The sequence below is a fragment of the Chiloscyllium punctatum genome, chromosome 28 (genome assembly GCF_047496795.1).
Source record: "Chiloscyllium punctatum isolate Juve2018m chromosome 28, sChiPun1.3, whole genome shotgun sequence".
NCBI classification, from domain to species: Eukaryota; Metazoa; Chordata; class Chondrichthyes; order Orectolobiformes; family Hemiscylliidae; genus Chiloscyllium; species Chiloscyllium punctatum.
The window spans coordinates 7,903,462-7,929,605 of NC_092766.1; the positions used below are offsets into that span (position 1 = coordinate 7,903,462).

General features: G+C 56.7%; 1 protein-coding gene across 1 annotated transcript in view; it reads right to left on the reverse strand.

Moving 5' to 3' along the window:
- Positions 1-4,212: 4,212 nt before the first annotated feature.
- Positions 4,213-26,144, reverse strand: part of LOC140453888 (DENN domain-containing protein 4B-like) — a 66,684-nt gene continuing 44,752 nt past the window's right edge. The window contains 11 exon segments of the mRNA XM_072548747.1: positions 4,213-5,086; positions 6,025-6,089; positions 6,596-6,740; positions 8,385-8,502; positions 9,844-10,098; positions 12,097-12,268; positions 20,391-20,569; positions 22,562-22,687; positions 24,382-24,636; positions 24,638-25,023; positions 25,755-25,906. Coding sequence (XP_072404848.1) covers positions 4,941-5,086; positions 6,025-6,089; positions 6,596-6,740; positions 8,385-8,502; positions 9,844-10,098; positions 12,097-12,268; positions 20,391-20,569; positions 22,562-22,687; positions 24,382-24,636; positions 24,638-25,023; positions 25,755-25,906 — 1,999 coding nt within the window. The 3' untranslated portion in view covers positions 4,213-4,940.

The following is a 26,144-nucleotide window of genomic DNA, read 5'->3' on the forward strand; positions in this document are numbered from 1 at the left end:
AAGGATCCCAATATTGAACTTTAGGCAGCATGGTGGCTCAGTTGTCAGGGACCTGAGTTTGATTTCATCCTCGGATGACTGTGTGAAGTTTACACACTCTCCCTGTGTCTGCAAGAGTTTGCTCTATAATAAATGCTGGGTTATAGAGTAGAGGGGTGGGATACTCTTTGGAGGGTCAGTGTGGACCCAATGGGCTGAATGGCCTGCTCCCACACTGTAGGGATTCTATGATACCATTACAAACCTTTCAGCTGTAAAAATACCCACTCACCCGAAGTCTGTATCCTATCTCGCAGCCATGTTGCTACTGTCCCTATAATTCCATGACCTATAACTTTCCTTACCTGTGTCTTTTCAGTAGCACTATATCAAACACCTTTCAAAGACCATGTACACCACACCAACAGCACCACCCTCATCGAGCCTTGTTCAAAAGACCCCAAGTTAATTAGACAATTTCCCCCAAACAAATCTGTGCTGACTCTTGCGAATCACTCCACGTTTTCCATGTGACTCTTAATCTATGCAGAACAATGTTCTTGAAGTTTCCACACCACTGCTGTTAAATCATCTGGAACTGCGAGAGCACTTCTGCAACTATTTTTGTGTGAGGAGGAAATGTTTGCTGTTCTCTAATCTTTTGGATTAGCCCCAATCCAGGGAAAATTGAAAGATGATCATCAACACCTCTGCAGTTTCCACTCTCATGACCTTTAGTATCTTTAGATACATTTTGCTTGGTTCCCAAGTCTCATCACCTTCGAGTATTGTACTGATAGAAAGTATTGGATATACTAATTAAATTACATACTGTTCTAATGATTCGAGTTTCCTTCTCTGTCACTGTAGTCTGTGCAGCATCTGCCTCGTGGGTAGAGATAGATGCCAAGTATTCATTTAACACCTCAGTCATGTCTCTCACCTCAGAGTGTAAATACTGATTTCAATCCCAATTAATCCTTAGCTGCCTTTTACCAACTTTTTATAATGATGTGTTGAGAGAAGGCTTTGGGATTTCCATTAATGTTTCATAATTTCTCTTTACTTCTTGTACTTGGTTTTTCACCTTCATTCTGACCTGCTGTAATCAGCTTCGTTCTTAACTCAACACCTTTAATAAGCACACTTCCTTTTCTTTCATTTATATCTCTCATCTTCCAAATAGGGTCAGCACTGGAGGAGCGGGCACTGTTGGAGGGTTGGTGCTGAGAAAGCGCTGCACTGTCAGAGGGTGGGCGCTGAGGGAGTGGGCACTGTCAGAGGGTCAGCGCTGAGGGATTGTTGTACTGTCGAAGGGTGGTCACTGAGGGAGCAGGCACTGTCAGAGGTCGGTGTTGGGGCAATGTTGCACTGTCGTAGAGTTGGTACTGAGGGAGTGGGTACAGTCAGAGGGGGTTGTAGTTTGGAGGAAGAAAAATAATCAGACATGCAGACAGATGATAGATGGCCTTAACGCCCAGGATTTACTGATCAGCAAGTGGCTCTGTACAGTGTAGACTATCAGTAGCAGTTTCACAGATAAAACAGAACAAAGCGCATATCGCAGTAGAAATCAGTGCCCAGGGCACTGCATAATACAACACCACGCAATCAGTCTATGTGCAGGATAGTGTATACCAGGCCATCACAAATAGTATGTGCCTGGGACACTGTAAACCTTAAAATACCCACAATTGGGATTGCCCAACATTTCCTATTTGAGCAACATTTAATGATCTATAACCGACATACTACCCTTCAAAGGGCCAGCGAACTCCAACCTACCTCCCCTTTACTGGAAAGGTTAATAAAATTATTTTCTTCACTTCTCCTGAAGGTGCGGACTTTCCCTGGTCCCCCTCCCTCTCCTGAAGGGGCTGACTCTCACTGGGGTACTGGATCCCCCTCCCCCTCTTGAAGGGGCTGACTCTCACTGGGGTACGGGGTTCTGCCCCCTCCTGAAGGGGCTGACTCTCACTGGGGTACGGGGTTCCGCCCCCTCTTGAAGGGGCTGACTCTCACTGGGGTATGGGGTCCCTCTCATTTAACAGTCACCTTCCAGTGATGGTGGGCAGGGAAGTGAGGATGGGCTAAATAGCCTGCCTCACTTTAACTAACTTCTCCTCCAAGCCAGTCGGCATGGGCAGCTCCTCAGGGGCAAGGACAGCAGCCCAGGAGGACGAGAAGCCCCAGGGTAGGGGAAAAGGATAGGGTAAGGCAGTAACTGTGCAGGGTCAAGTCTGGTAGCTCCATCCCGAACCTCCCTCACAGTTACACGCTTGCTGTCTCTCTCTCTCTCACACACACACACACACACACACACACAACCAACCTTCCCCCTCAGGAAATATTTACACAACACACAGCAGCAATAGCAGCACTGACATGGCTTTTTAGTGAAATAAATACTGTTTTGCAATACGCAGTGCCTCTCAGAGGAAGCATGTCCAATATAAAGGTGTCAGAGCATCCATGTCTCTGCGTCAGTAATCCCAGTCCGATCCATCACACCCTGTCATGCAGCCTGCCCTGACTCCCCTCCCCCACATCCCCAATCAATGAGTCCCAGCCTCTGTTGCTGAGGGAAGAGGGGAGGAGGAAAGAAAGTGGGAGAGGGGAGGGAGAGAGTGGGAGAGAGGGGAGGGTGAGAGAGAGTCAGGGGCAAGGAGAGAGAGGGGGCGGCGGCGAGGAGGTGGCGGGGGGGGGGGGGGGAGGTGGGGAGGTGGCAAGGGGGGGGGGGAAAGAGGGTCGGAGGGAGAGGGAGAGAGACGGGGCAGGGAGGGAGGGAGGGAGGGGAGGGGAGGGAGGAGGCGGAGGGAGAGGGAGAGGGGGGAGGGAGGGGAGGGAAGGGGAGGGGGGGAGACAGGGGGGAGGGAGGGGAGGGAGGGGAGGGGGAAGGGAGGGGGAGATAGGGGGAGGGGAGGGAGGGGGAGAGGGTGGATGGGGGGGGAAAGAGAGAGGGGGGGAAGAGAGATGGGGGGGAGAGAGAGAAGGGGGGAGAGAGAGAGAAGGGGGGGGAGAGAGAGAAGGGGGGGGAGAGAGAGAAGGGGGGGGAGAGAGAGAAGGGGGGGAGAGAGAGAAGGGGGGGGAGAGAGAGAAGGGGGGGGAGAGAGAGAAGGGGGGGGAGAGAGAGAAGGGGGGGAGAGAGAGAAGGGGGGGGAGAGAGAGAAGGGGGGGAGAGAGAAGGGGGGGAGAGAGAGAAGGGGGGGAGAGAGAGAAGGGGGGGAGAGAGAGAAGGGGGAGAGAGAGAGAAGGGGGGGAGAGAGAGAAGGGGGGAGGGGGGAGGGGGGGGAGGGGGAGAGAGGGGAGGGGGCGTGGAGGTGGGGGGGGCGTGGAGGTGGGGGGGGCGTGGAGGTGGGGGGGGCGTGGAGGTGGGGGGGGCGTGGAAGTGGGGGGGGCGTGGAAGTGGGGGGGGCGTGGAAGTGGGGGGGGCGTGGAGGTGGGGGGGGCGTGGAAGTGGGGGGGGCGTGGAAGTGGGGGGGGCGTGGAAGTGGGGGGGGCGTGGAAGTGGGGGGGGCGTGGAAGTGGGGGGGGCGTGGAAGTGGGGGGGGCGTGGAAGTGGGGGGGGCGTGGAAGTGGGGGGGGCGTGGAAGTGGGGGGGGCGTGGAAGTGGGGGGGGCGTGGAAGTGGGGGGGGCGTGGAAGTGGGGGGGGCGTGGAAGTGGGGGGGGCGTGGAAGTGGGGGGGGCGTGGAAGTGGGGGGGGCGTGGAAGTGGGGGGGGTAGTGGAGGGGAGGGGGGGAGTGGAGGGGAGGGGGGGGAGTGGAGGGGAGGGGGGGGGAGTGGAGGGGAGGGGGGGGGAGTGGAGGGGAGGGGGGGGGGAGTGGAGGGGAGGGGGGGGGAGTGGAGGGGAGGGGGGGGAGTGGAGGGGAGGGGGGGGAGTGGAGGGGAGGGGGGGGAGTGGAGGGGAGGGGGGGGAGTGGAGGGGAGGGGGGGGGAGTGGAGGGGAGGGGGGGGAGTGGAGGGGAGGGGGGGGAGTGGAGGGGAGGGGGGGGGAGTGGAGGGGAGGGGGGGGAGTGGAGGGGATGGGGGGGAGTGGAGGGGAGGGGGGGGGGGAGTGGAGGGGAGGGGGGGGGAGTGGAGGGGAGGGGGGGGAGTGGAGGGGAGGGGGGGGAGTGGAGGGGAGGGGGGGGGAGTGGAGGGGAGGGGGGGGGAGTGGAGGGGAGGGGGGGGGAGTGGAGGGGAGGGGGGGGGAGTGGAGGGGAGGGGGGGGAGTGGAGGGGAGGGGGGGGGGAAGGGGGGAAGGGGGGTGCGGGCGAGAGGGGAGTCATCCTTAAAAGTGGAGCCCGGCCATTCAGGGGGAAGATCAGAATGCAGTTCCACAGCCAGAAGTGATTCATTCCTGGGGACCTGCAAGTTCAGGAGGTCAGAGTCCAGTCAGGTCAGGGGAGTCTTGAGAGCTGTACAACAAACTGGAGCGAGGAACACCTCACAACCTCACACCATCTCCCCTCGCTCCGATGAGTCTGATACAGCACAAGTCTCGACAAGTCAAACTGACAAACTCAGTAACAAATTAAACAACGGAAGGACACTGACCACCATCTAAAATCATTTCCTGTGGCTGTCACAGATTTTAAGACCATGTTAAACTCACAAACTGAAGCCTGTTTGACAGAGTGTGTGAAGACCGACTCCACACCCTCCCATCTGTCTCTCTCTCTCTCTCTCTCTCTCTCTCTCACACACACACACACACACACACACACACACACACACAATCATATACTTTGACTGTAAAATAATTTCTCTTCCGGGACATTATTTTGCTTCATATCAGACAATTCGCACTCCTTGCTGGCTCACCACATTGTACAGTGTTAAATACCATCATATTTACAGGGTGTGCATGGGTTGCAACACCACAGTGCAATTTTCACAGGGGCAGTTATATACAGAGACCGACAGAAGACATCCAGACAGCGCGTCTGTACTTCGGGCTGCTGCTGAGTGCAGCCTAACATCAGCATTCCAACAGGGCTCCAAAGGTTTTCCGGCAGTCAATGGCCTTGGCACTCGGAGGCAAAACACGATATTGCTTCAGCTGCACTGAGCTCCAGGAGCTAGTCAGACGGGAACAGGCAGTCCGGTATCTCTTGTCAAATATACCTGTCAGGACGATACACAGGGAGTGAGAGATGGGACAGTCACATAGGCAGGTGAGGGGACAGAGGGACGGACAGGGGTGGGGGGGGGGAAAGAGAGAGAGAGAGAGAGAGAGAGAGAGAGAGACGGGGGTGGGGGGAGAGAGACAGAGACAGAGAGAGGGGTGAGGGGACAGAGAGAAAACACAGAGAGACAGACAGGCGAGGGGACAGAGACAAAGAGAGGTGCGGAAACAGAGAGACAGACAGACAAGGAGGTGAGAGGATAGAGAGAGAGACAGATGAGAAAGGAGAGAGAGAGAAAGAGAGACACACACTTGGGGGAATGAGAGAAAGAAGTGAAATCAATAGAGATAAGTTGGAGAGAGACATACAGGTGGAGGTTGGGGCAGTGAAAATAAACAGCAAGAATGTTATTTTTAAAAAGTGTACAGATAAATCCTCAACTTCCAAAATATAAACCACTCTAACAAACAGCTAACTCCAAACTGAATAAGAAAAACCGAGGGGGAGGAAATGTAAGCAAAGAGGTGACAAAATGTTGGGGGGGGGGGGGGGGGAGACAATGTAGACAAAGCTTTACTCAGACTCTATCCCTTTGCTGTCCCTGTCCTGGGAGTGTGTGATGGGGGGACAGTGTAGAGTGAGCTTTACTGTTTCTAACCTCGTGCTGTCCTTGTCCTGGGAGTGTTTGATGGGGGTGGGGGTGGGCGCAGTGTAGAGGGAGCTTTACTCTGTATCCAGCTGCCTAACAACATCACTGAGTGTGCACAGCTGGTTGCTACCTGATCTACCAGCCTATTCCATCTCACATTGGGAGTGTCTGTAAGCTGGTGAGTATATTCTGACTTGGAATGCCCGACTATGAACACTGGATAGCAGACAGCACCAGGAAGCCAGGGTACTGGGAAAGTCCCAGTGCGGAGTGTGTTGGGTCCTCACCGATGTCCATGTTGTCCTTCCCCAATGCAGCCATGGTCAGGAAGAGGATCTCTCTGTACAGACTCCTAAAGGAGGGAATGCACAGGTACAACTTCAACATGTCAGCGCAATGTTCCCCACCCCAACAGCCCACCCACACTGTCCCCTTCCGCCCCCCAACACCGTTCCCTCCTCCCCCAACCACACCGTCCCTTCCCCCCACCCACTCCCCCACAGTTTCCCAACAACATTGACCCCAACCATCCGCCCACACTATTCCTTGAAAGCACCCCCATGACATGACCTCTCTGTTCCCCCCCCTCAACCCGTACTGTTCCACTGCTGCTCCCCCCCAGCTCTACCACACCATCCTCTCCACAGCCCCCTCCACCCCCTTGGATTTTCACACTGCTCCCTCATCCTTCCCCCTCAATTCCCTGCACAGTTACCCAATCCGTCTCCCTGCCCCATTCTCCCCCACTACACACACCCCTCTGTCCCCACCCCTGCCCTCTTAGTCTCCGCCGCCCCCCCGTCCCACTCCGTTCCCACTTCCATTCTTCCCCCACCCCATGCTCCCCCCCCCCCCTACCTCTGCAATGGTGGCTGGGCTGTCTCCACAATCAGCCCGATGGCTTTGTGCACCTCATTTAAACCAACATAACGGACCACTTCCTCCAGGAAAGCTAGGGTAAAGGGCTGGCTCACTGTCCGCCACTGGTGCATGGGCATTTGACCTGTCAGAGGCAACGCATGACCCATCAGAAACAGCCCTGTCAGAGAGAGAAAGAGAGAAGACCCACTGCCATCCCACTCTGCAGCGCAGAGCGCAAACAAAACATTTGAAAATCTACAACATTATAATCAACTTGTGGAAATCTGGGAAAGACCACTGGGGCCGCAGTGAACAGAATCTGTCTGCCCCTTATCAAAAGTAGGAAAAAACATGAGAGCAGGTGCCAAGAATCTACCGGGACAAACCCAGCTCAGAGAGTTCACTGTGTCAGGAAAGATTGGAGATCGTTATCGAGGAGAGGGAATGATAACAGCGATCATGAATGAGATCTTCCACATTGTGAAAGCTTTCAATAAGGTGGTGGTGATGCTTCCTACTTGGATGGGGTGGGGGTTAATGACAAGACCAGGGACATAAAGATCAGGTGGGTCAGTGCCTATTGGGAGAGATGTCTTCACTTAACGAGTGAAAAGAATGAAGAGTTGCTCCCCCTGGGGGGTGAGAGTGAGGGAGTCGCTCTCCCTGGGGGGGTGAGAGTGGGGGAGTCGCTCTCCCTGGGGGGGTGAGAGTGGGGGAGTCGCTCTCCCTGGGGGGTGAGAATGGGGGAGTCGCTCTCCCTGGGGGGTGAGAATGGGGGAGTCGCTCTCCCTGGGGGGTGAGAGTGAGGGAATCGCTCTCCCTGGAGGGTGAGAGTGAGGGAGTCGCTCTCCCTGGAGGGTGAGTGTGGGGGAGTCACTCTCCCTGGGGGGTGAGAGTGGGGGAGTCACTCCCCCTGGGGGGGTTTGAGATGGGGGAGTCGCTCGCCCTGGGGGGGGTGAGAGTGGAGGAGTTGCTCTCCCTGGGGGGGTTTGAGATGGGAGAGTCGCTCTTCCTGGTGGATGAGAATGGGGCAGTCACTGTCCCTGGGGGGGTGAGAGTGGGGGTGGTCGCTCCCCCTGGGGGGCTTGAGATGGGGGAGTCGCTCTCCCTGGGGGGTGAGAGTGGGAGAGTCGCTTGCCCTGGGGGGTGAGAGTGGGGGAGTCGCTCCCCCTGAGGGGTGAGAGTGGGGGAGTCGCTCTCCTGAGGGGAGAGAGTGGGGGAGTCGCTCTCCCTGGGGGGGTGAGAGAGGGGGAGTCGCTCTCCCTGGCGGGGTGAGAGTGGGAGAGTTGCTTTCCCTGAGGGGTTGAGATGGAGAGCCCTTTGAGGGGGGGGGGGGGTGCAAGTAGGAGACTCACTGCCGTGGGGGACACTTGTCTGCAGCAGCAACACCAGCATGGTGCTGAGGGGCCAAATGGCCTGTTTCTGCATCAGACCCTATGATAGACTGTGCCTCTGTAGAACAGGTAACATTACGAAGGGATTGAGCAGGTAGACGGAGATAAACTGTTCCCAGTGGCTGGGGAGTCAGCAGGCAGAGGGGCACAGACTGAAGAGAACTGTATTGAAACATCTGCCATAATACATGGAGCTGTGGTTACTTGGGATGTGTTGCCTGAAAGGGCAGTGGAAGGGGTTTTGATAGTACCCATCTGAAAAGAGTTGGATACATCCTTGGAATGGGGATAGAGTACAGGGGACAGTAGTGACAAACTAGACACAGGTAACAGGGATTGGGTGGCCATATGCCAATCAGAAAACGAGATTAAACAATGAGGCAGTGACTTACTGTACATTCGCCACAGAACGTAGAGGGGTGGACACTGGTCAGGGTCCAACGTCAGGACATCCCACAGGATCCGGACTCGCAGGAGTGTGTTGCCATGCAACATCCACAAAGGCAGATCCTGTAATGACATACTCTCCCCTTACTGGGTTATATAACACACACTGCCTTACCGGCTAATATAACAGCGTGACCCCCCGCCTCACCGGGTCAGGGGCCAGCGTGACCCCCCGCCTCACCGGGTCAGGGGCCAGCGTGACCCCCCGCCTCACCGGGTCAGGGGCCAGCGTGACCCCGCCTCACCGGGTCAGGGGCCAGCGTGACCCCGCCTCACCGGGTCAGGGGCCAGCGTGACCCCGCCTCACCGGGTCAGGGGCCAGCGTGACCCCGCCTCACCGGGTCAGGGGCCAGCGTGACCCCGCCTCACCGGGTCAGGGGCCAGCGTGACCCCGCCTCACCGGGTCAGGGGCCAGCGTGACCCCGCCTCACCGGGTCAGGGGCCAGCGTGACCCCGCCTCACCGGGTCAGGGGCCAGCGTGACCCCGCCTAATGTACCCAAAGGGAGTCCTCCAATGACTGGCAGGACACTTGGAAGCTCAGAGGAACAGAGGGGCCTTGTGCTGCTTGTCCACTGATCCCCCTGAAGGAGGCAGGGCAAGTTAATGGGGTGGTTAATAAGATAGCATACAGGATGCTTGTCTCCAACAGTTGTGGTGTAGACCACATGAACAGGGTGGCTATGTGCATAACGTTGGTGAGGCCACAGCTGGAGGACTGTGTGCAGTTCTGGTCACCTCACTATAGGAAGAATGTGATTGCACCGCAGAGGGGAGAGAGGAGATTCACCAGGTTGTTGCCTGAAATGGAGCATTTAGCTTCGGAGAGAGGCTGGTTAAGCTCAGACTGTGTTTTTTTCAATGGAGAAGATCGAGAGGGGACCTCATAGAAGTGTATAAGATTATGAGGGGTATGGACATGGTGAATAGAGAGCAGCTGTTCCCCTGAGTCAAAGAGTCAATAAAAAGGGGGCATGATTTCAAAGTGAAAGGCAGGGGGGTCTAGAGGGGATTTGAGAAACTTGTTTCCCCCCCACCAGAGGGTGGTGGGGGTCTGTAATGCACTACCTGGAGGGGGTAGTTCAGGCAAGAAGTCTCACCACCTTTAACAAGTACCTGGAGGAGAATGGCAAATACCATAACATTCAAGGCTATGGGTCAGGAGCTTCAAAGTGGGACTGATTTGGATTTAGTTTGTCGGCCCAGTCACGATGGGCCAAAGGGCCTTTTCTGTACTGTATGATTCTCTGATCAGCAGAATGGTGGGCACTGGATCATGCCAGTGTATTTCCACACCGGCACTGTTTGACTTTGGTAAAACCATGCGGTCTGGCCCATGTGGAACTTCTCCAGCACCACCTTCCACAAGCCTCACCCTGTGCTTCCCTCGGTGTGTCCGTGCTTACCTGGGACTGGGATCGAACGTGCTGCGATGTCAGTATCAGGCGAAGGAGATTGTGGGGGAGCTCGAGACGGTGGAAATACCAAACCAGGTTCCAGAATATTATGGGATGGCTGTCAACGAATTCTCCCTGAGACAGCACCGAGTCTCCTTCGTTCTCCATCAGGCTCTCCAGCTCCTTCCTCAGCACCAAGGGGCTGACATAGGCCACCCTGACCCGCTCGGGACTCAGTTCCCGGCGCCAGGTTCCCAGCCAACTCTACCTCGGCAAACCAGAGAGAGAGGAGGGTCAAACAGCTGGAGCAGGAACAATGCACTGGATACCACCCAACCAAACACCCCCCCATCTCCAGTGCCCAGGGGGATCAGACCCACCCATCACCGCTGGGGGAATAGAACACAATCCCCCCCCTCCCCAGGGGGAACAGACCCACCCATCACTGCCTAGGGAAACAAATCACCCTCGCCCAGGGGGAACAGACCCACCCATCACCGCCTGGGGGAATAGAACACAATCCCCCCCTCCCCAGGGGGATCAGACCCACCCATCACCGCCTGGGGGAATAGAACACAATCCCCCGCTCCCCAGGGGGAACAGACCCACCCATCACTGCCTAGGGAAACAAATCACCCTCCCCCAGGGGGAACAGACCCACCCATCACCGCCTGGGGGAATGGAACACAATCTCCCCCTCCCCAGGGGGAACAGACCCACCCATCACCGCCTGGGGGAATGGAACACAATCTCCCCCTCCCCAGGGGGATCAGACCCACCCATCACCGCCTGGGGGAATAGAACACAATCCCCCCCCTCCCCAGGGGGAACAGACCCACCCATCACTGCCTAGGGAAACAAATCACCCTCGCCCAGGGGGAACAGACCCACCCATCACCGCCTGGGGGAATAGAACACAATCCCCCCCTCCCCAGGGGGATCAGACCCACCCATCACCGCCTGGGGGAATAGAACACAATCCCCCGCTCCCCAGGGGGAACAGACCCACCCATCACTGCCTAGGGAAACAAATCACCCTCCCCCAGGGGGAACAGACCCACCCATCACCGCCTGGGGGAATGGAACACAATCTCCCCCTCCCCAGGGGGAACAGACCCACCCATCACCGCCTGGGGGAATGGAACACAATCTCCCCCTCCCCAGGGGGATCAGACCCACCCATCACCGCCTGGGGGAATGGAACACAATCCCCCCCTCGCCCAGGGGGATCAGACCCACCCATCACTGCCGAGGGAAACAAATCACCCTCCCCCAGGGGGAACAGACCCACCCATCACCGCCTGGGGGAATAGAACACAATCCCCCCCTCCCCAGGGGGAACAGACCCACCCATCACCGTCTGGGGGAATAGAACACAATCCCCCTCCCCAGGGGGAACAGACCCACCCATCACCGTCTGGGGGAATAGAACACAATCCCCCCCTCCCCAGGGGGAACAGACCCACCCATCACTGCCGAGGGAAACAAATCACCCTCGCCCAGGGGGAACAGACCCACCCATCACTGCCTAGGGAAACAAATCACCCTTGCCCAGGGGGAACAGACCCACCCATCACCGTCTGGGGGAATAGAACACAATCCCCCCCTCCCCAGGGGGAACAGACCCACCCATCACTGCCGAGGGAAACAAATCACCCTCGCCCAGGGGGAACAGACCCACCCATCACCGTCTGGGGGAATAGAACACAATCCCCCTCCCCAGGGGGAACAGACCCACCCGTCACGCCTGGGGGAATGGAACACAATCTCCCCCTCCCCAGGGGGAACAGACCCACCCGTCACGCCTGGGGGAATGGAACACAATCTCCCCCTCCCCAGGGGGAACAGACCCACCCATCACCGCCTGGGGGAATGGAACACAATCCCCCTCCCCAGGGGGAACAGACCCACCCATCACCGTCTGGGGGAATGGAACACAATCTCCCCCTCCCCAGGGGGAACAGACCCACCCATCACCGCCTGGGGGAATGGAACACAATCTCCCCCTCCCCAGGGGGAACAGACCCACCCATCACCGCCTGGGGGAATGGAACACAATCTCCCCCTCCCCAGGGGGAACAGACCCACCCATCACCGCCTGGGGGAACGGAACACAATCCCCACCTCCCCAGGCGGAACAGACCCCCCCCCGCCCCCCCCACCATATCATTGCCCAGGGGAACAGACTGCGCCTCCCTCCCCAGGGAAGAGGGAGTGACCTTTAGGATTTTGATGACCACAGGGACTGGGTGTGCGGCTCACCAGAGTGCTGCTCCACTTGGCCAGGTAATCCGCCTCCGTCTCTTCCTCCCCCAGGATCTGGCTGCGGTCACTCAGCACTGGGGACTGGGTGCTGCTGGACGACACGCCACTCCCATGGTGATCGGTCAGGGGTAGCTGAAAACTGGCAGTACTGACCGAGCCTTCCCGAGATCTGCAGCCAAGCACAGGGGAGCGTGTCACCGCATGGTACTGGGTGGGGGGGGGGGGGGGAAAGAGAGCACATCACCGCATGGTACGAGGGGGGGGGAGTGGGACACCACATGGTGGTGGTGGTGGGGGGAGCGCGGGTCACCGCACGGTACGGGGTGAGAGGGGGAGTGCATCACTGCACAGAACGGGAGGGGAGCATATCACCGCAGGGTACGGGGGGGGAGGGGAGAACACGTCACCGCAGGGTACGGGGGGGGAGGGGGGGAGAACACGTCACCGCACGGTACGGTGGGGCGAACATGTCACCGCACGGTATGGGGGGGGGGGGGGGGGGGGGGGAGGGGAGAACACGTCACCGCAGGGTATGGGGGGGGGGGGGGGGGGGGGAGAACACGTCACCGCACGGTACGGTGGGGCGAACACGTCACCGCACGGTACGGGGGGGGGGGGGGGGGGAACACGTCACCGCACGGTATGGGGGGGGGAAAACACGTCACCGCACAGTATGGGGGGGGGGAACACGTCACCGCACGGTTTGGGGGGGGGTGAAAACACGTCACTGCACGGTATGGGGGGGGGGGGAACACGTCACCGCATGGTACTGGGGGGGGGGGGGGGGGGGAAACACGTCACCGCACGGTATGGGGGGGGGGGGGAACACGTCACCGCACGGTTTGGGGGGGGTGAAAACACGTCACTGCACGGTATGGGGGGGGGGGGGGGACACGTCACCGCACAGTACGGGGGGGGGGGGAAGGGGGGGGAACACGTCACCGCACGGTACTGGGGGGGGGGGGGGGGGGGGAGAAACACGTCACCGCACGGTATGGGGGGGGGGAACACGTCACCGCACGGTATGGGGGGGGGGGGAAACACGTCACCACACGGTACGGGGGGGGGGGGGAACACGTCACCGCACGGTATGGGGGGGGGGGGGAAACACGTCACCGCACAGTATGGGGGGGGGGGAAACATGTCACCGCACGGTATGGGGGGGGGGGAGAACACGTCACCGCACGGTACGGGGGGGGAAACACGTCACCGCACGGTATGGGGGGGGGGGAACACGTCACCACACGGTACGGGGGGGGGGGGGGGAAACACGTCACCGCACGGTATGGGGGGGGGGGAAACACGTCACCGCACGGTATGGGGGGGGGGGAAACACGTCACCGCACGGTATGGGGGGGGGGGAAACATGTCACCGCACGGTATGGGGGGGGGGGGGGGGGGGGGGGGGGGGGGGGGGGGGGGGGAGAACACGTCACCGCACGGTACGGGGGGGGGAACACGTCACCGCACGGTACGGGGGGGGAACACGTCACCGCACGGTACGGGGGGGGAAACACGTCACCGCACGGTATGGGGGGGGAACACGTCACCGCACGGTATGGGGGGGGGGAAACACGTCACCGCACGGTATGGGGGGGGGGGGAACACGTCACCGCACGGTATGGGGGGGGGGGGGAAACATGTCACCGCACGGTATGGGGGGGGGGGGAAACATGTCACCGTACGGTATGGGGGGGGGGGGGGAGAACACGTCACCGCACGGTACGGGGGGGGGGAACACGTCACCGCACGGTACGGGGGGGGAAACACGTCACCGCACGGTATGGGGGGGGGAAACACGTCACCGCACGGTATGGGGGGGGGGGGAAACACGTCACCGCACGGTATGGGGGGGGAAACACGTCACCGCACGGTATGGGGGGGGGGGAAACACGTCACCGCACGGTATGGGGGGGGGAAACACGTCACCGCACGGTATGGGGGGGGGGGGAAACACGTCACCGCACGGTATGGGGGGGGGAAACACGTCACCGCACGGTATGGGGGGGGGGGAAACACGTCACCGCACGGTATGGGGGGGGGGGAAACACGTCACCGCACGGTATGGGGGGGGGGGGAAACATGTCACCGCACGGTATGGGTGGGGGGGGGGGGGGGGGGGAGAGAACACGTCACCGCACGGTACGGGGGGGGGGACACGTCACCGCACGGTACGGGGGGGGAAACACGTCACCACACGGTATGGGGGGGGGGGGGGGGGGGTGAAAACACGTCACCGCACGGTATGGGGGGGGGGGTGAAAACACGTCACCGCACGGTATGGGGGGGGGACACACGTCACCGCATGGTTGGGGGGGGGGGGAACACGTCAACGCACGGTATGGGGGGAGGGGAAACACGTCACCGCATGGTATGGGGGGGGGGAACACGTCACCGCACGGTATGGGGGGGGGGGGTGAAAACACGTCACCGCACGGTATGGGGGGGGGGGGGGGGTGAAAACACGTCACCGCACGGTATGGGGGGGGGGAACACGTCACCGCACGGTACGGGTTGGGGGGGGGGAAACACGTCACCGCACGGTACAGGGGGGGAGCACGTCACCACACGGTACGCAGTGGGGGTGGAAAGACAGTACATTAGACAGCAACAGAGTCATCACCCTAGGTGACATCAAGCGAGAAGCACCAGAGACACAGTCAGTGCATGAGAGAGAGAGAGAGATAGATAGAGAGATTGAGAAGGCTCAGAGAGAGAGAGACAGAGAGAAGAGGGAGGAGAGCAGAGAGAGAGAGAGAAAGAAGCTGCAAGGGAGTATTTGCATGGGGAGGGAGACAGTGTGAGCATGTGTAACAGAGAGCTGGACAGAGAGCGTGAGGAAGTAATCGTTGTTTTAAGTCTGTCCAATAGAAAGGCTGCAGTAGTGAGTACAGTGGGTTCTTTCCTGATTATACATTTTTGGAGATAAGTCTCTTGATTAACTTAACATATAAGCCATACTATTAATTTAACCTGGTGCAGGGTTTTGTAGAGGAATAAGACGGTGTTATTTTCTGGGTCTGTAGACTGTAAAGGAGCAAGAATGGCCTTTGCAGTGATATGTACTTCTTGTCAGATGTGGGAGTTTAAAGAGAGTGTTTAAGGGTTACTGCGGATTATATCTACCATAAATGCTGCTGACTGCGAATCTTATCAGATCGAATGGATCGGTTGGAGAGACAGATAGAAGCAATAAGGAATTTGCAACAGCAACAGTACGTGATGGATGGCAGTTAATAGGAAGGGGGGGTGGGGGGTGGGGGAAGTCTCAGATACAGTCACATAGATAGGTTAACTCCAGGAAGGGTAAGAGAGTTAGGCACCTAGTGCAGGAATCTTTTGTGGAAATACCCATTTCAAACAGGTATGCTGTTTTGGAAAATGTAGGGGGTGATGGATTCTCAGGGGAACGTAGCACAAACAGCCAAGTTTCTGGTATTGAGACTGGCTCTAATGCAACGAGGGGTACGTTGGGTTCCAAGAAATCAATTGTGTTATGGGACTCTGTAGTCCGAGGTACAGACAGATGTTTCTGTGGCCAGCAGAGAAAAAGCAGAATGGTGTGTTGCTTCCCTGGTGCCAGGATCAAGGATGTCTCAGAGAAGGTGCAGAATGTTCTCACGGGGGAGAGGGGCCAGCAGGAGGTCATTGTCCACATTGGAACCAACGACATAGGAAGGGAAAAAGTTGAGGGAGATTACAGAGAGTTAGGCAGGAATTTAAAAAGGTCATCAAGGGTAGTAATATCTGGATTACTCCCAGTGCTACGAGCGAGTGAGGGCAGGAATAGGAGGATACAGCAGATGAATGCATGGCTGAGGAGCTGGTGTATGGGAGAAGGATTCACATCTTTGGATCATTGGAATCTCTTTTGGGGGAGAAGTTACGTGTTCAAGAAGGACAGATTGCACCTAAATTGGAAGGGGACTAATATACTGGCAGAGAGATTTGCTAAAGTTGCTTAGGAGAATTTAAACCAGTAAGGTGGGGGGGTGGGGGGTGGTGGAGGGGGTGAGGTGGGACTCAGGGAGATAGTGAGGACAGAGATCAATCTGAGACGGGTACAGTTGAGAACAGAAGTGAGTCAAACAGTCAGGGCAGGCAGGGACAAGGTAGGACGAATAAATTAAACTGCATTTATTTCAATGCAAGGGGCCTAACAGGGAAGGCAGATGAACTCAGGGCATGGTTAGGAACATGGGACTGGGATATCATAGCAATTACAGAAACATGGCTCAGGGATGGACAGGACTGGCAGCTTAATGTTCCAGGATACAAATGCTACAGGAAGGATAGAAAGGGAGGCAAGAGAGGAGGGGGAGTGGCATTTTTGAAAAGGGATAGCATTACAGCTGTGCTGATGGAGGATATTCCCGGAAATACATCCAGGGAAGTTATTTGGGTGGAACTGAGAAATAAGAAAGGGATGATCACCTTATTGGGATTGTATTATAGACCCCCCAATAGTCAGAGGGAAATTGAGAAATAAACTTGTAAGGAGATCTCAGCTATCTGCAAGAATAATAGTAAGAATAATAGGGTGGTTATGGCAGGGGATTTTAACTCTCCAAACATAGACTGGGACTGCCATAGTGTTAAGGGTCTAGATGGAGAAGAATTTGTTAAGTGTGTACAAGACAATTTTCTGATTCAGTATGTGGATGTACCTCCTAGAGAAGGTGCAATACTTAAAATACTTAACCTACTCTTGGGAAATAAGGCAGGGCAGGTGACTGAGATGTCAGTGGGGGAGCACTTTGGGGCCAGCGACCATAATTCTATTCGTTTTAAAATAGTGATGGAAAAGGATAGACCAGATCTAAAAGTTGCTGTTCTAAATTGGAGAAAGGCCAATTTTGATGGTATTAGGCAAGAACTTTTCAAAGCTGATTGGGGGCAGATGTTCGCAGGTAAAGGGACGGCTGGAAAATGGGAAGCCTTCAGAAATGAGATAACAAGAATTCAGAGAAAGTATATTCCTGTCAGGGTGAAAGGGAAGGCTGGTAGGTATAGGGAATGCTGGATGACTAAAGGAATTGAGGGTTTGGTTAAGAAAAAGAAGGAAGCATATGTCAGGTATAGACAGGATAGATCGAGTAAATCCTGAGAAGAGTATAAAGGAAGTCAGAGTAGACTGAAGAGGGAAGTCAGGAGGGCAAAAAGGGGACATGAGATAACTTTGGCAAATAGAATTTAGGAGAATCCAAAAGGATTTTTACAAATATATTAAGGACAAAAGGGTAACTAGGGAGAGAATAGGGCCTCTCAAAGATCAGCAAGGCAGCCTTTGTGTGGAGCCACAGAAAATGGGGGAAGATACTAAATGAGTATTTTGCATCAGTATTTACTGTGGAAAAGGATACGGGAGATATAGACTGTAGGGAAATAGATTGGAGCTGAAAATGTGTTGCTGGAAAAGCGCAGCAGGTCAGGCAACATCCAAGGAACAGGAGAATCGACGTTTCTGACATCAGCCCTTCTTCAGGAGGAATTCTTCCTGAAGAAGGGCTGATGCCCGAAACGTCGATTCTCCTGTTCCTTGGATGCTGCCTGACCTGCTGCGCTTTTCCAGCAACACATTTTCAGCTCCGATACTCCAGCATCTGCAGTCCTCACTTTCTCCCTGTAGGGGAATAGATGGTGACATCTTGCAAAATGTCCAGATTACAGAGGAGGAAGTGCTGGATGTCTTGAAACAGGTAAAGGTGGATAAATCCCCAGGACCTGATCAGGCGTACCCGAGAACTCTGTGGGAAGCTAGAGAAGTGATTGCTGGGCCTCTTGCTGAGATATGTGTATCATTGATAGTCACAGGTGAGGTGCCGGAAGACTGGAGGTTGGCAAATGTGGTGCCACTGTTTAAGAAGGGCGGTAAAGACAAGCCAGGGAACTATAGACCGGTGAGCCTGACCTCGGTGGTGGGCAAATTGTTGGAGGGAATCCTGAGGGACAGGGTGTGCATGTATTTGGAAAGGCAATGACTGATTAGGGATAGTCAACATGGGTTTGTGCGTGGGAAACCATGTCTCACAAACTTGATTGAGTTTTTTGAAGAAGTAACAAAGAGGATTGATGTGGGCAGAGCAGAAGATGTGATCTATATGGACTTCAGTAAGGTGTTTGTCAAGGTTCTCCATGGGAGACTGATTAGCAAGGTTAGATCTCATGGAATTTAGGGTGTAGGTTTGCTCGCTGAGCTGTAGGTTTGATATCCAGGCGTTTCATTACCTGGCTAGGTAACATCATCAGTGGCGACCTCCAAGTGAAGTGAAGCTGTTGTCTCCTGCATTCTATCTATATCTTTCTCCTGGATGGGGTTCCTGGGGTTTGTGGTGACGTCATTTCCTGTTCGTTTTCTGAGGGGTTGATAGATGGCATCTAGATCTATGCGTTTGTTGTGGTTTGAGTGCAAGGCCTCTAGGAATTCTCTGGCATGTCTTTGCTTAGCCTGTCCCAGGATAGATGTGTTGTCCCAGTCGAAATGGTGTTTTTTTTCATCCGTGTGTAGGGCTATGAGGGAGAGAGGGTCGTGTCTTTTTGTGGCTAGCTGGTGTTCGTGCATCCTGGTGGCTAACTTTCTTCCTGTTTGTCCTACGTAGTGTTTGTGGCAGTCCTTGTATGGAATTTTATAGATGACGTTGGTTTTGTCCATGGGTTGTACTGGGTCTTTTAAGTTTGTTAGTTTTTGTTTGAGAGTGTTGGTGGACAACACATCTATCCTGGGACAGGCTAAGCAAAGACATGCGAGAGAATTCCTAGAGGCCGGACACTCCAACCACAATGCCATAAACAAACACATAGATGTAAATACCATCTATCAACCTCTCAGAAAACAAACAGGAAATGATATTACCACAAACCCCAGGAACCCCATCCAGGAGAAAGATATAAATAGAATGCAGGAGACAACAGCTTCGCTTCACTTGGAGGTCGCCACTGATGATGTTACCTAGCCAGGTAATGAAACGCCTGGATATCAAACCTACAGCTCAGCGAGCAAACCTACACCCTAAACCTCAACCTGAGCTACAAACCTTCACAAACCTTACATCTCATGGAATACAGGGAGAACTAGCCATTTGGATACAGAACTGGCTCAAAGGTAGAAGACAGAGGGTGGTGGTGGAGGGTTGTTTTTCAGACTGGAGGCCTGTGACCAGTGGAGTGCCACAAGGATCGGTGCTGGGTCCTCTGCTTTTTGTCATTTACATAAATGATTTGGATGCAAGCATAAGAGGTACAGTTAGTAAGTTTGCAGATGACACCAAAATTGGAGGTATAGTGGACAGCGAAGAGGGTTACCTCAGATTACAACAGGATCTGGACCAGATGGGCCAATGGGCTGAGAAGTGGCAGATGGAGTTTAATTTAGATAAATGTGAGGTGCTGCATTTTGGGAAAACAACTCTTAGCAGGACTTATACACTTAATGGTAAGGTCCTAGGGAGTGTTGCTGAACAAAGAGACCTTGGAGTACAGGTTCATAGCTCCTTGAAAGTGGAGTCGCAGGTAGATAGGATAGTGAAGAAGGTATTTGGTATGCTTTCCTTTATTGGTCAGAGTACTGAGTACAGGAATTGGGAGGTCATGTTGTGGCTGTACAGGACATTGGTTAGGCCACTGTTGGAATATAGTGTACAATTCTGGTCTCCTTCCTATTGGAAAGATGTTGTGAAACTTGAAAGGGTTCAGAAAAGATTTACAAGGTTGGTGCCAGGGTTGGAAGATTTGAACTATAGGGAGAGGCTGAACAGGCTGGGGCTGTTTTCCCTGGAGCGTCGGAGGCTGAGGGGTGACCTTATAGAGGTTTATGAAATTATGAGGGGCATGGATAGGATAAATAGACAAAGTACTTTCCCTGAGGTTGGGGAGTCCAGAACTAGAGGGCATAGGTTTAGGGTGAGAGGGGAAAGATATAAAAGAGACCTAAGGGACAACATTTTCATACAGAGGGTGGTACATGTATGGAATGAGCTGCCAGAGGAAGTGGTGAAGGCTGGTACAATTGCAACATTTAAGAGGCATTTGGATGGGTATATGAACAGGAAGGGTTTGGAGGGATATGGGCCGGGTGCTGGCAGGTGGGACTAGATTGAGTTGGGATATCTGGTCAGCATGGACGGGTTGGATCGAAGGGTCTGTTTCCATGCTGTACATCTCTATGACTCTAAGTGCATAGAAGACACTGAATGAGCGGAAGGCAGTGAGACCCTGACCCAACAAGGATGAAGATGTTACAGGGAGACGATGTGGGGATAGGACAGGGAGAGGGACAGAGAGAGCTGTTTTACCTTGGTTGCTGTAGTTGTGGCTCATAGATCTCGATGTTAAGCAGCGGCAGGAAGGAGCGAGCACAGAACGGACAGGTGGTGTTCAGGTTGGAGTCATCGGCAGACCAGCCAGCCATGATCTCCTCATCATATACCAGTGAGGCACAGCTTGTACAGAAGGAACAGCTGGATAGGATAACCTAGCAGCAAGAAAGGCCTGTGTCACAGCAATACGGTATCCCTGTCCCTCCGCACGGCAGTAATGGGGGTGATACCCCACTGTCCCTCCGCACGGCAGTAATGGGGGGTGATACCCCACTGTCCCTCCGCACGGCAGTAATGGGGGTGATACCCCACTGTCCCTCCGCGCGGCAGTAATGGGGGTGGTACCCCCCTGTCCCTCCGCACGGCAGTAATGGGGGTGGTACCCCCCTGTCCCTCCGCACGGCAGTAACGGGGGTGGTACCCCCCTGTCCCTCCACACGACAGGAATGGGGGTGGTACCCCCCTGTCCCTCCACACGGCAGGAATGGGGGTGGTACCCCCCTGTCCCTCCACACGGCAGGAATGGGGGTGATACCCCGTACTGGGGTAATGTCCCTGTGTCTATAACCGTCCCTCCCTCCCCCGGGGCAGTGATGGGGTGATACCCCTGTGTCTATCACCCTCCCTCCCCCGGGGCAGTGATGGGGTGATACCCCGTACTGGGGTAATGTCCCTGTGTCTATCACCCTCCCTCCCCCTGGGCAGTGATGGGGTGATTACCCCGTACTGGGGTAATGTCCCTGTGTCTATCACCCTCCCTCCCCCTGGGCAGTGATGGGGTGATACCCCGTACTGGGGTAATGTCCCTGTGTCTATCACCCTCCCTCCCTCCCCCGGGGGCAGTGATGGGGTAATGTCCCTGTGTCTATCACCCTCCCTCCCTCCCCCTGGGCAGTGATGGGGTGATACCCCTGTGTCTATCCCCCTCCCTCCCCCGGGGCAGTGATGGGGTGATACCCCGTACTGGGGTGATACCCCTGTGTCTATCCCCCTCCCTCCTTCCCCCCGGGGCAGTGATGGGGTGATACCCCGTACTGGGGTGATACCCCCTGTGTCTATCACCCTCCCTCCCTCCCCCGGGGCAGTGATGGGGTGATACCCCTGTGTCTATCCCCCTCCCTCCCCCGGGGCAGTGATGGGGTGATACCCCGTACTGGGGCAATGTCCCTGTGTCTATCACCCTCCCTCCCTCCCCCTGGGCAGTGATGGGGTGATACCCCTGTGTCTATCACCCTCCCCTCCCCCGGGGCAGTGATGGGGTGATACCCCGTACTGGGGTGATACCCCTGTGTCTATCCCCCTCCCTCCTTCCCCCCGGGGCAGTGATGGGGTGATACCCCGTACTGGGGTGATACCCCTGTGTCTATCACCCTCCCTCCCTCCCCCGGGGCAGTGATGGGGTGATACCCCTGTGTCTATCCCCCTCCCTCCCCCTGGGCAGTGATGGGGTGATACCCCGTACTGGGGCAATGTCCCTGTGTCTATCCCCCTCCCTCCCCCGGGGCAGTGATGGGGTGATACCCCGTACTGGGGCAATGTCCCTGTGTCTATCACCCTCCCCCCCCCGGGGCAGTGATGGGGTGATACCCCGTACTGGGGTAATGTCCCTGTGTCTATCACCCTCCCTCCCCCTGGGCAGTGATGGGGTGATACCCCGTACTGGGGCAATGTCCCTGTGTCTATCACCCTCCCCCCCCCGGGGCAGTGATGGGGTGATACCCCGTACTGGGGCAATGTCCCTGTGTCTATCACCCTCCCTCCCTCCCCCTGGGCAGTGATGGGGTAATGTCCCTGTGTCTATCACCCTCCCTCCCCCTGGGCAGTGATGGGGTGATACCCCTGTGTCTATCACCCTCCCTCCCTCCCCCTGGGCAGTGATGGGGTGATACCCCTGTGTCTATCACCCTCCCTCCCTCCCCCTGGGCAGTGATGGGGTGATACCCCTGTGTCTATCACCCCTCCCTCCCTCCCCCTGGGCAGTGATGGGGTGATACCCCGTACTGGGGTAATGTCCCTGTGTCTATCACCCTCCCTCCCTCCCCCCGGGCAGTGATGGGGTGATACCCCTGTGTCTATCACCCTCCCTCCCTCCCTCCCTCCCTCCCCCCGGGGCAGTGATACCCCGTACTGGGGTTGGAGTGTCTGACCTGAATGGTGGCTGTTTGCAGACTTGCTGATGATGCCCAGGATCGGGAATCACATGTGTCTCGGAGATCAGAAGCAGAAGAGTCAAAGTCGGCTGATTCCCGATCATCTGTGGCTGAGGTCCAATCCTGAAAACAACAGGGGATGAGCTCAGGAGGGATGGGAACGGTGCAGTGAGGGTGGGAATGCTTTCCCACTTCATCACCATTCCGCCCCATCTTCAAATCTCTCCCATTATCCTCACCTCCTCCTGCCCCTCCCTATCCCTGTCACCCCCTCCAGCCCCTACACCCCCTCCCTATCCCTGTCACCCCCTCCAGCCCCTACACCCCCTCCCTATCTCTGTCCCCTCCTCCAGCCCCTACACCCCCTCCCTATCTCTATCACCTCCTCCAGCCCCTACACCCCCTCCCTATCTCTATCACCTCCTCCAGCCCCTACACCCCCTCCCTATCTCTGTCCCCTCCCCCAACCACTACACCTCCTCCCTATCCCTGTCACCCCCTCCAGCCCCTACACCCCCTCCCTATCTCTGTCACCCCCTCCATCCCCTACACCCCCTCCCTATCCCTGTCACCCCCTCCAGCCCCTACACCCCCTCCCTATCTCTATCACCTCCTCCAGCCCCTACACCCCCTCCCTATCCCTGTCACCCCCTCCAGCCCCTACACCCCCTCCCTATCCCTGTCACCCCCTCCATCCCCTACACCCCCTCCCTATCCCTGACACCCCCTCCAGCCCCTACACCCCCTCCCTATCTCTGTCCCCTCCTCCAGCCCCTACACCTCCTCCCTATCCCTGTTACCCCCTCCAGCCCCTACACCCACTCCCTATGTCACCTCCTACACCCCTTCTCTATCTCTGTCCCCTCCTCCAGCCCCTCCACCCCTCCCTACCCGTCACCAGCCCCTCCACCCCTCCCTACCCGTCACCCCCTCCAGCCCCTACACCCCCTCCCTATCCCTGTCACCTCCTCCAGCCCCTACACCCCCTCCCTATCCCTGTCACCTCCTCCAGCCCCTACACCCACCTCCCTATCCCTGTCACCCCCTTCAGCCCCTACACCCCCCTCCCTATCTCTGTCACCTCCTCCAGCCCCCACACCCCCTCCCTATCTCTGTCACCCCCTCCAGCCCCTACACCCCCTCCCTATCTCTGTCACCTCCTCCAGCCCCCACACCCCTCCCTATCTCTGTCACCCCCTCCAGCCCCTACACCCCCTCCCTATCCCTGTACCCCCTCCAGCCCCTACACCCCCTCCCTATCTCTGTCACCCCCTCCAGCCCCTACACCCCCCTCCCTATCCCTGTACCCCCTCCAGCCCCTACACCCCCTCCCTATCTCTGTCCCCTACTCCAGCCCCTATACCCCCTCCCTATCTCTGTCCCCTACTCCAGCCCCTACACCCCTCCCTATCCCTGTCACCTCCTCCAGCCCCCTACACCCCCTCCCTATCCCTGTCACCTCCTCCAGCCCCCACACCCCTCCCTATCTCTGTCACCCCCTCCAGCCCCTACACCCCCTCCCTATCCCTGTACCCCCTCCAGCCCCTACACCCCTCCCTATCTCTGTCACCTCCTCCAGCCCCTACACCCCTCCCTACCTCTATAACCCCCTCCAGCCCCTACACCCCCCTCCCTATCCTTGTCGCCTCCGAAGAACTTCCTGGAACCTGTCCCTCATGCTCTGTCCCTCTTCTCCTTGAGGATGCTCTTCCCTGACTCAGCTCTCGGTCGTGTCCCTGATATCTCCTGATGCTCTATTTGTTTGCTTGCTTGTGTTCCCCATGAAGTGCTTCGGCCTACTCTAGTTTCTCACTCACCTCGCCGTCGCTGTCCCTAGCTGGTGGCTGGCCCAGGTTCTCGGACGAGGTTGTGAGGTCAGAGGCAGATGAGCCCCCGTGCTCTGAGCCAAGGCTGGGCTGGGAGACCGGCCGCCTGTTCGACGCCGAGGTCAGCAGGCTGTGGAATTTCTCCGAGAGACCGCGGGGCAAGGCCGGTACGTTGTTGCAGTTCTCGTCGAGCTTCCTGTGGCCGGCCCTCCATCTCCGATCGCGTCCGGAATCCCTCAGCCCCCACCCTCCGGGAGCCCTTCGGACTGCGCCGGGGATCCAGCGCCTCCGAGGACCTGCTGGGTTGGAGGCCGCCCTGGGCCGGAGCTTCCGGCTGGAGGCACAGGCAGGCAGGCGCTGGCGAAGGGGCAGGCCTGGCAGTGCGGGGTAGGCCTCGAAGCAGCCCCCGCCGGGCTGGGCGCTCCGCAGACGATGCCCGGCTCTGGCATTCAGAGGCTCTCTCGTCCCGCCGGGCACCCGCCCCAGAACGGGTGCAGCTGGTGCTCCTGCTCTTGACGAGGGGAGAGCCCGGACCGTGCCAGCTCTCGATGCTGGTACTCCTCCCGGCCCAGGTGGTGTGCCGCTGGAGTTGGGTCTTCGGCGCACGCCGCAAAGACTCCTCCTGGGATCGTTCTGTGCATCGAGAAGGGAAGATTATTCAGGAGCCCATTTTAATCATTTGTCCCAATTGGCACCAGGACAAACATCCTCCGCTCTCACTACCACAACTTACAAACTGAAAGCAGAAGCAGGCCATTTGGCCCCTTTTGATTCTTGCTGCTATTACTCCATTAACGTGGAGCGAATGCACCTTTCTTTATCAGTGTACAGTGCTGACTAGTGATCCCAACAGTGACCCCTATGGAACTCCACTAGTCACTGGCTGCATTTGTACTGCTAGTTAGCCAAACCTCTACCCATGCCAGTACCCTGCCCCTAACACCATGGGCTCTTACCTAATTTAGCAGCCTCCTGTGCAGCACCTTGTCAAAGACCTTCTGGAAACCCAAATGGATCACATCCCCTGGTTCTCCTTTATCTAACTTGCTCCTAACCTCCCCTTGTGCTATCACACATTTCCCAGTACTCCACAATCTCATCCCTAATAAGGGACTCGAGAATCTTACCAGCAGCCGGGGTCAGACTAACTGGCCTGTACTTTCCTGTCTTCTGCCTCCCTCCCTCCTTAAACTGGGGCATTACATTAACCATTTGCCAGCTGCTGGGGACCCTCCCTGACTCCAGGAGGGAGTCCTGAGAGATTACCACCATCACCTCCACAGCGATCTCTTTCAGAACTCTGGGGTGTAGAGACCTTTCAGTTTCCCCAGCTCCTTCTCCTCGGCGATGGCCACCACACTCACCTCTGCCTCGGACTCTTCTTGAAGCTCTGCTAATGCTGCTGGGACTTTCCACCAAGAAAACTGATCCAAAGTACCTACTCGGTTCCTCTGCTATTTCTTTGTTCCCCTTTATTACATTCCCAGCCTCATTTTCCAGCGGTCCAGTGTTCACTCTCACCTTCCAGACAACTAAACAAAAACCTCCTGTAACCTTCCTTTCTATTACTGGCTAGTTTAGCTGCTCCACTGTCTTCCCTACCAGGCTCCCCTTCCCATCAACTCTGACCAGCTCCTCCCTCATATCTTTATAATTCCCTTCACTCCATTACAACTGACTCCAGCTTCTCCCTCTCAAACTGCAGGCGAAGTCTCTGATATTTTGGTCACTGCCCCTTCAGGGTTCCTTCATCT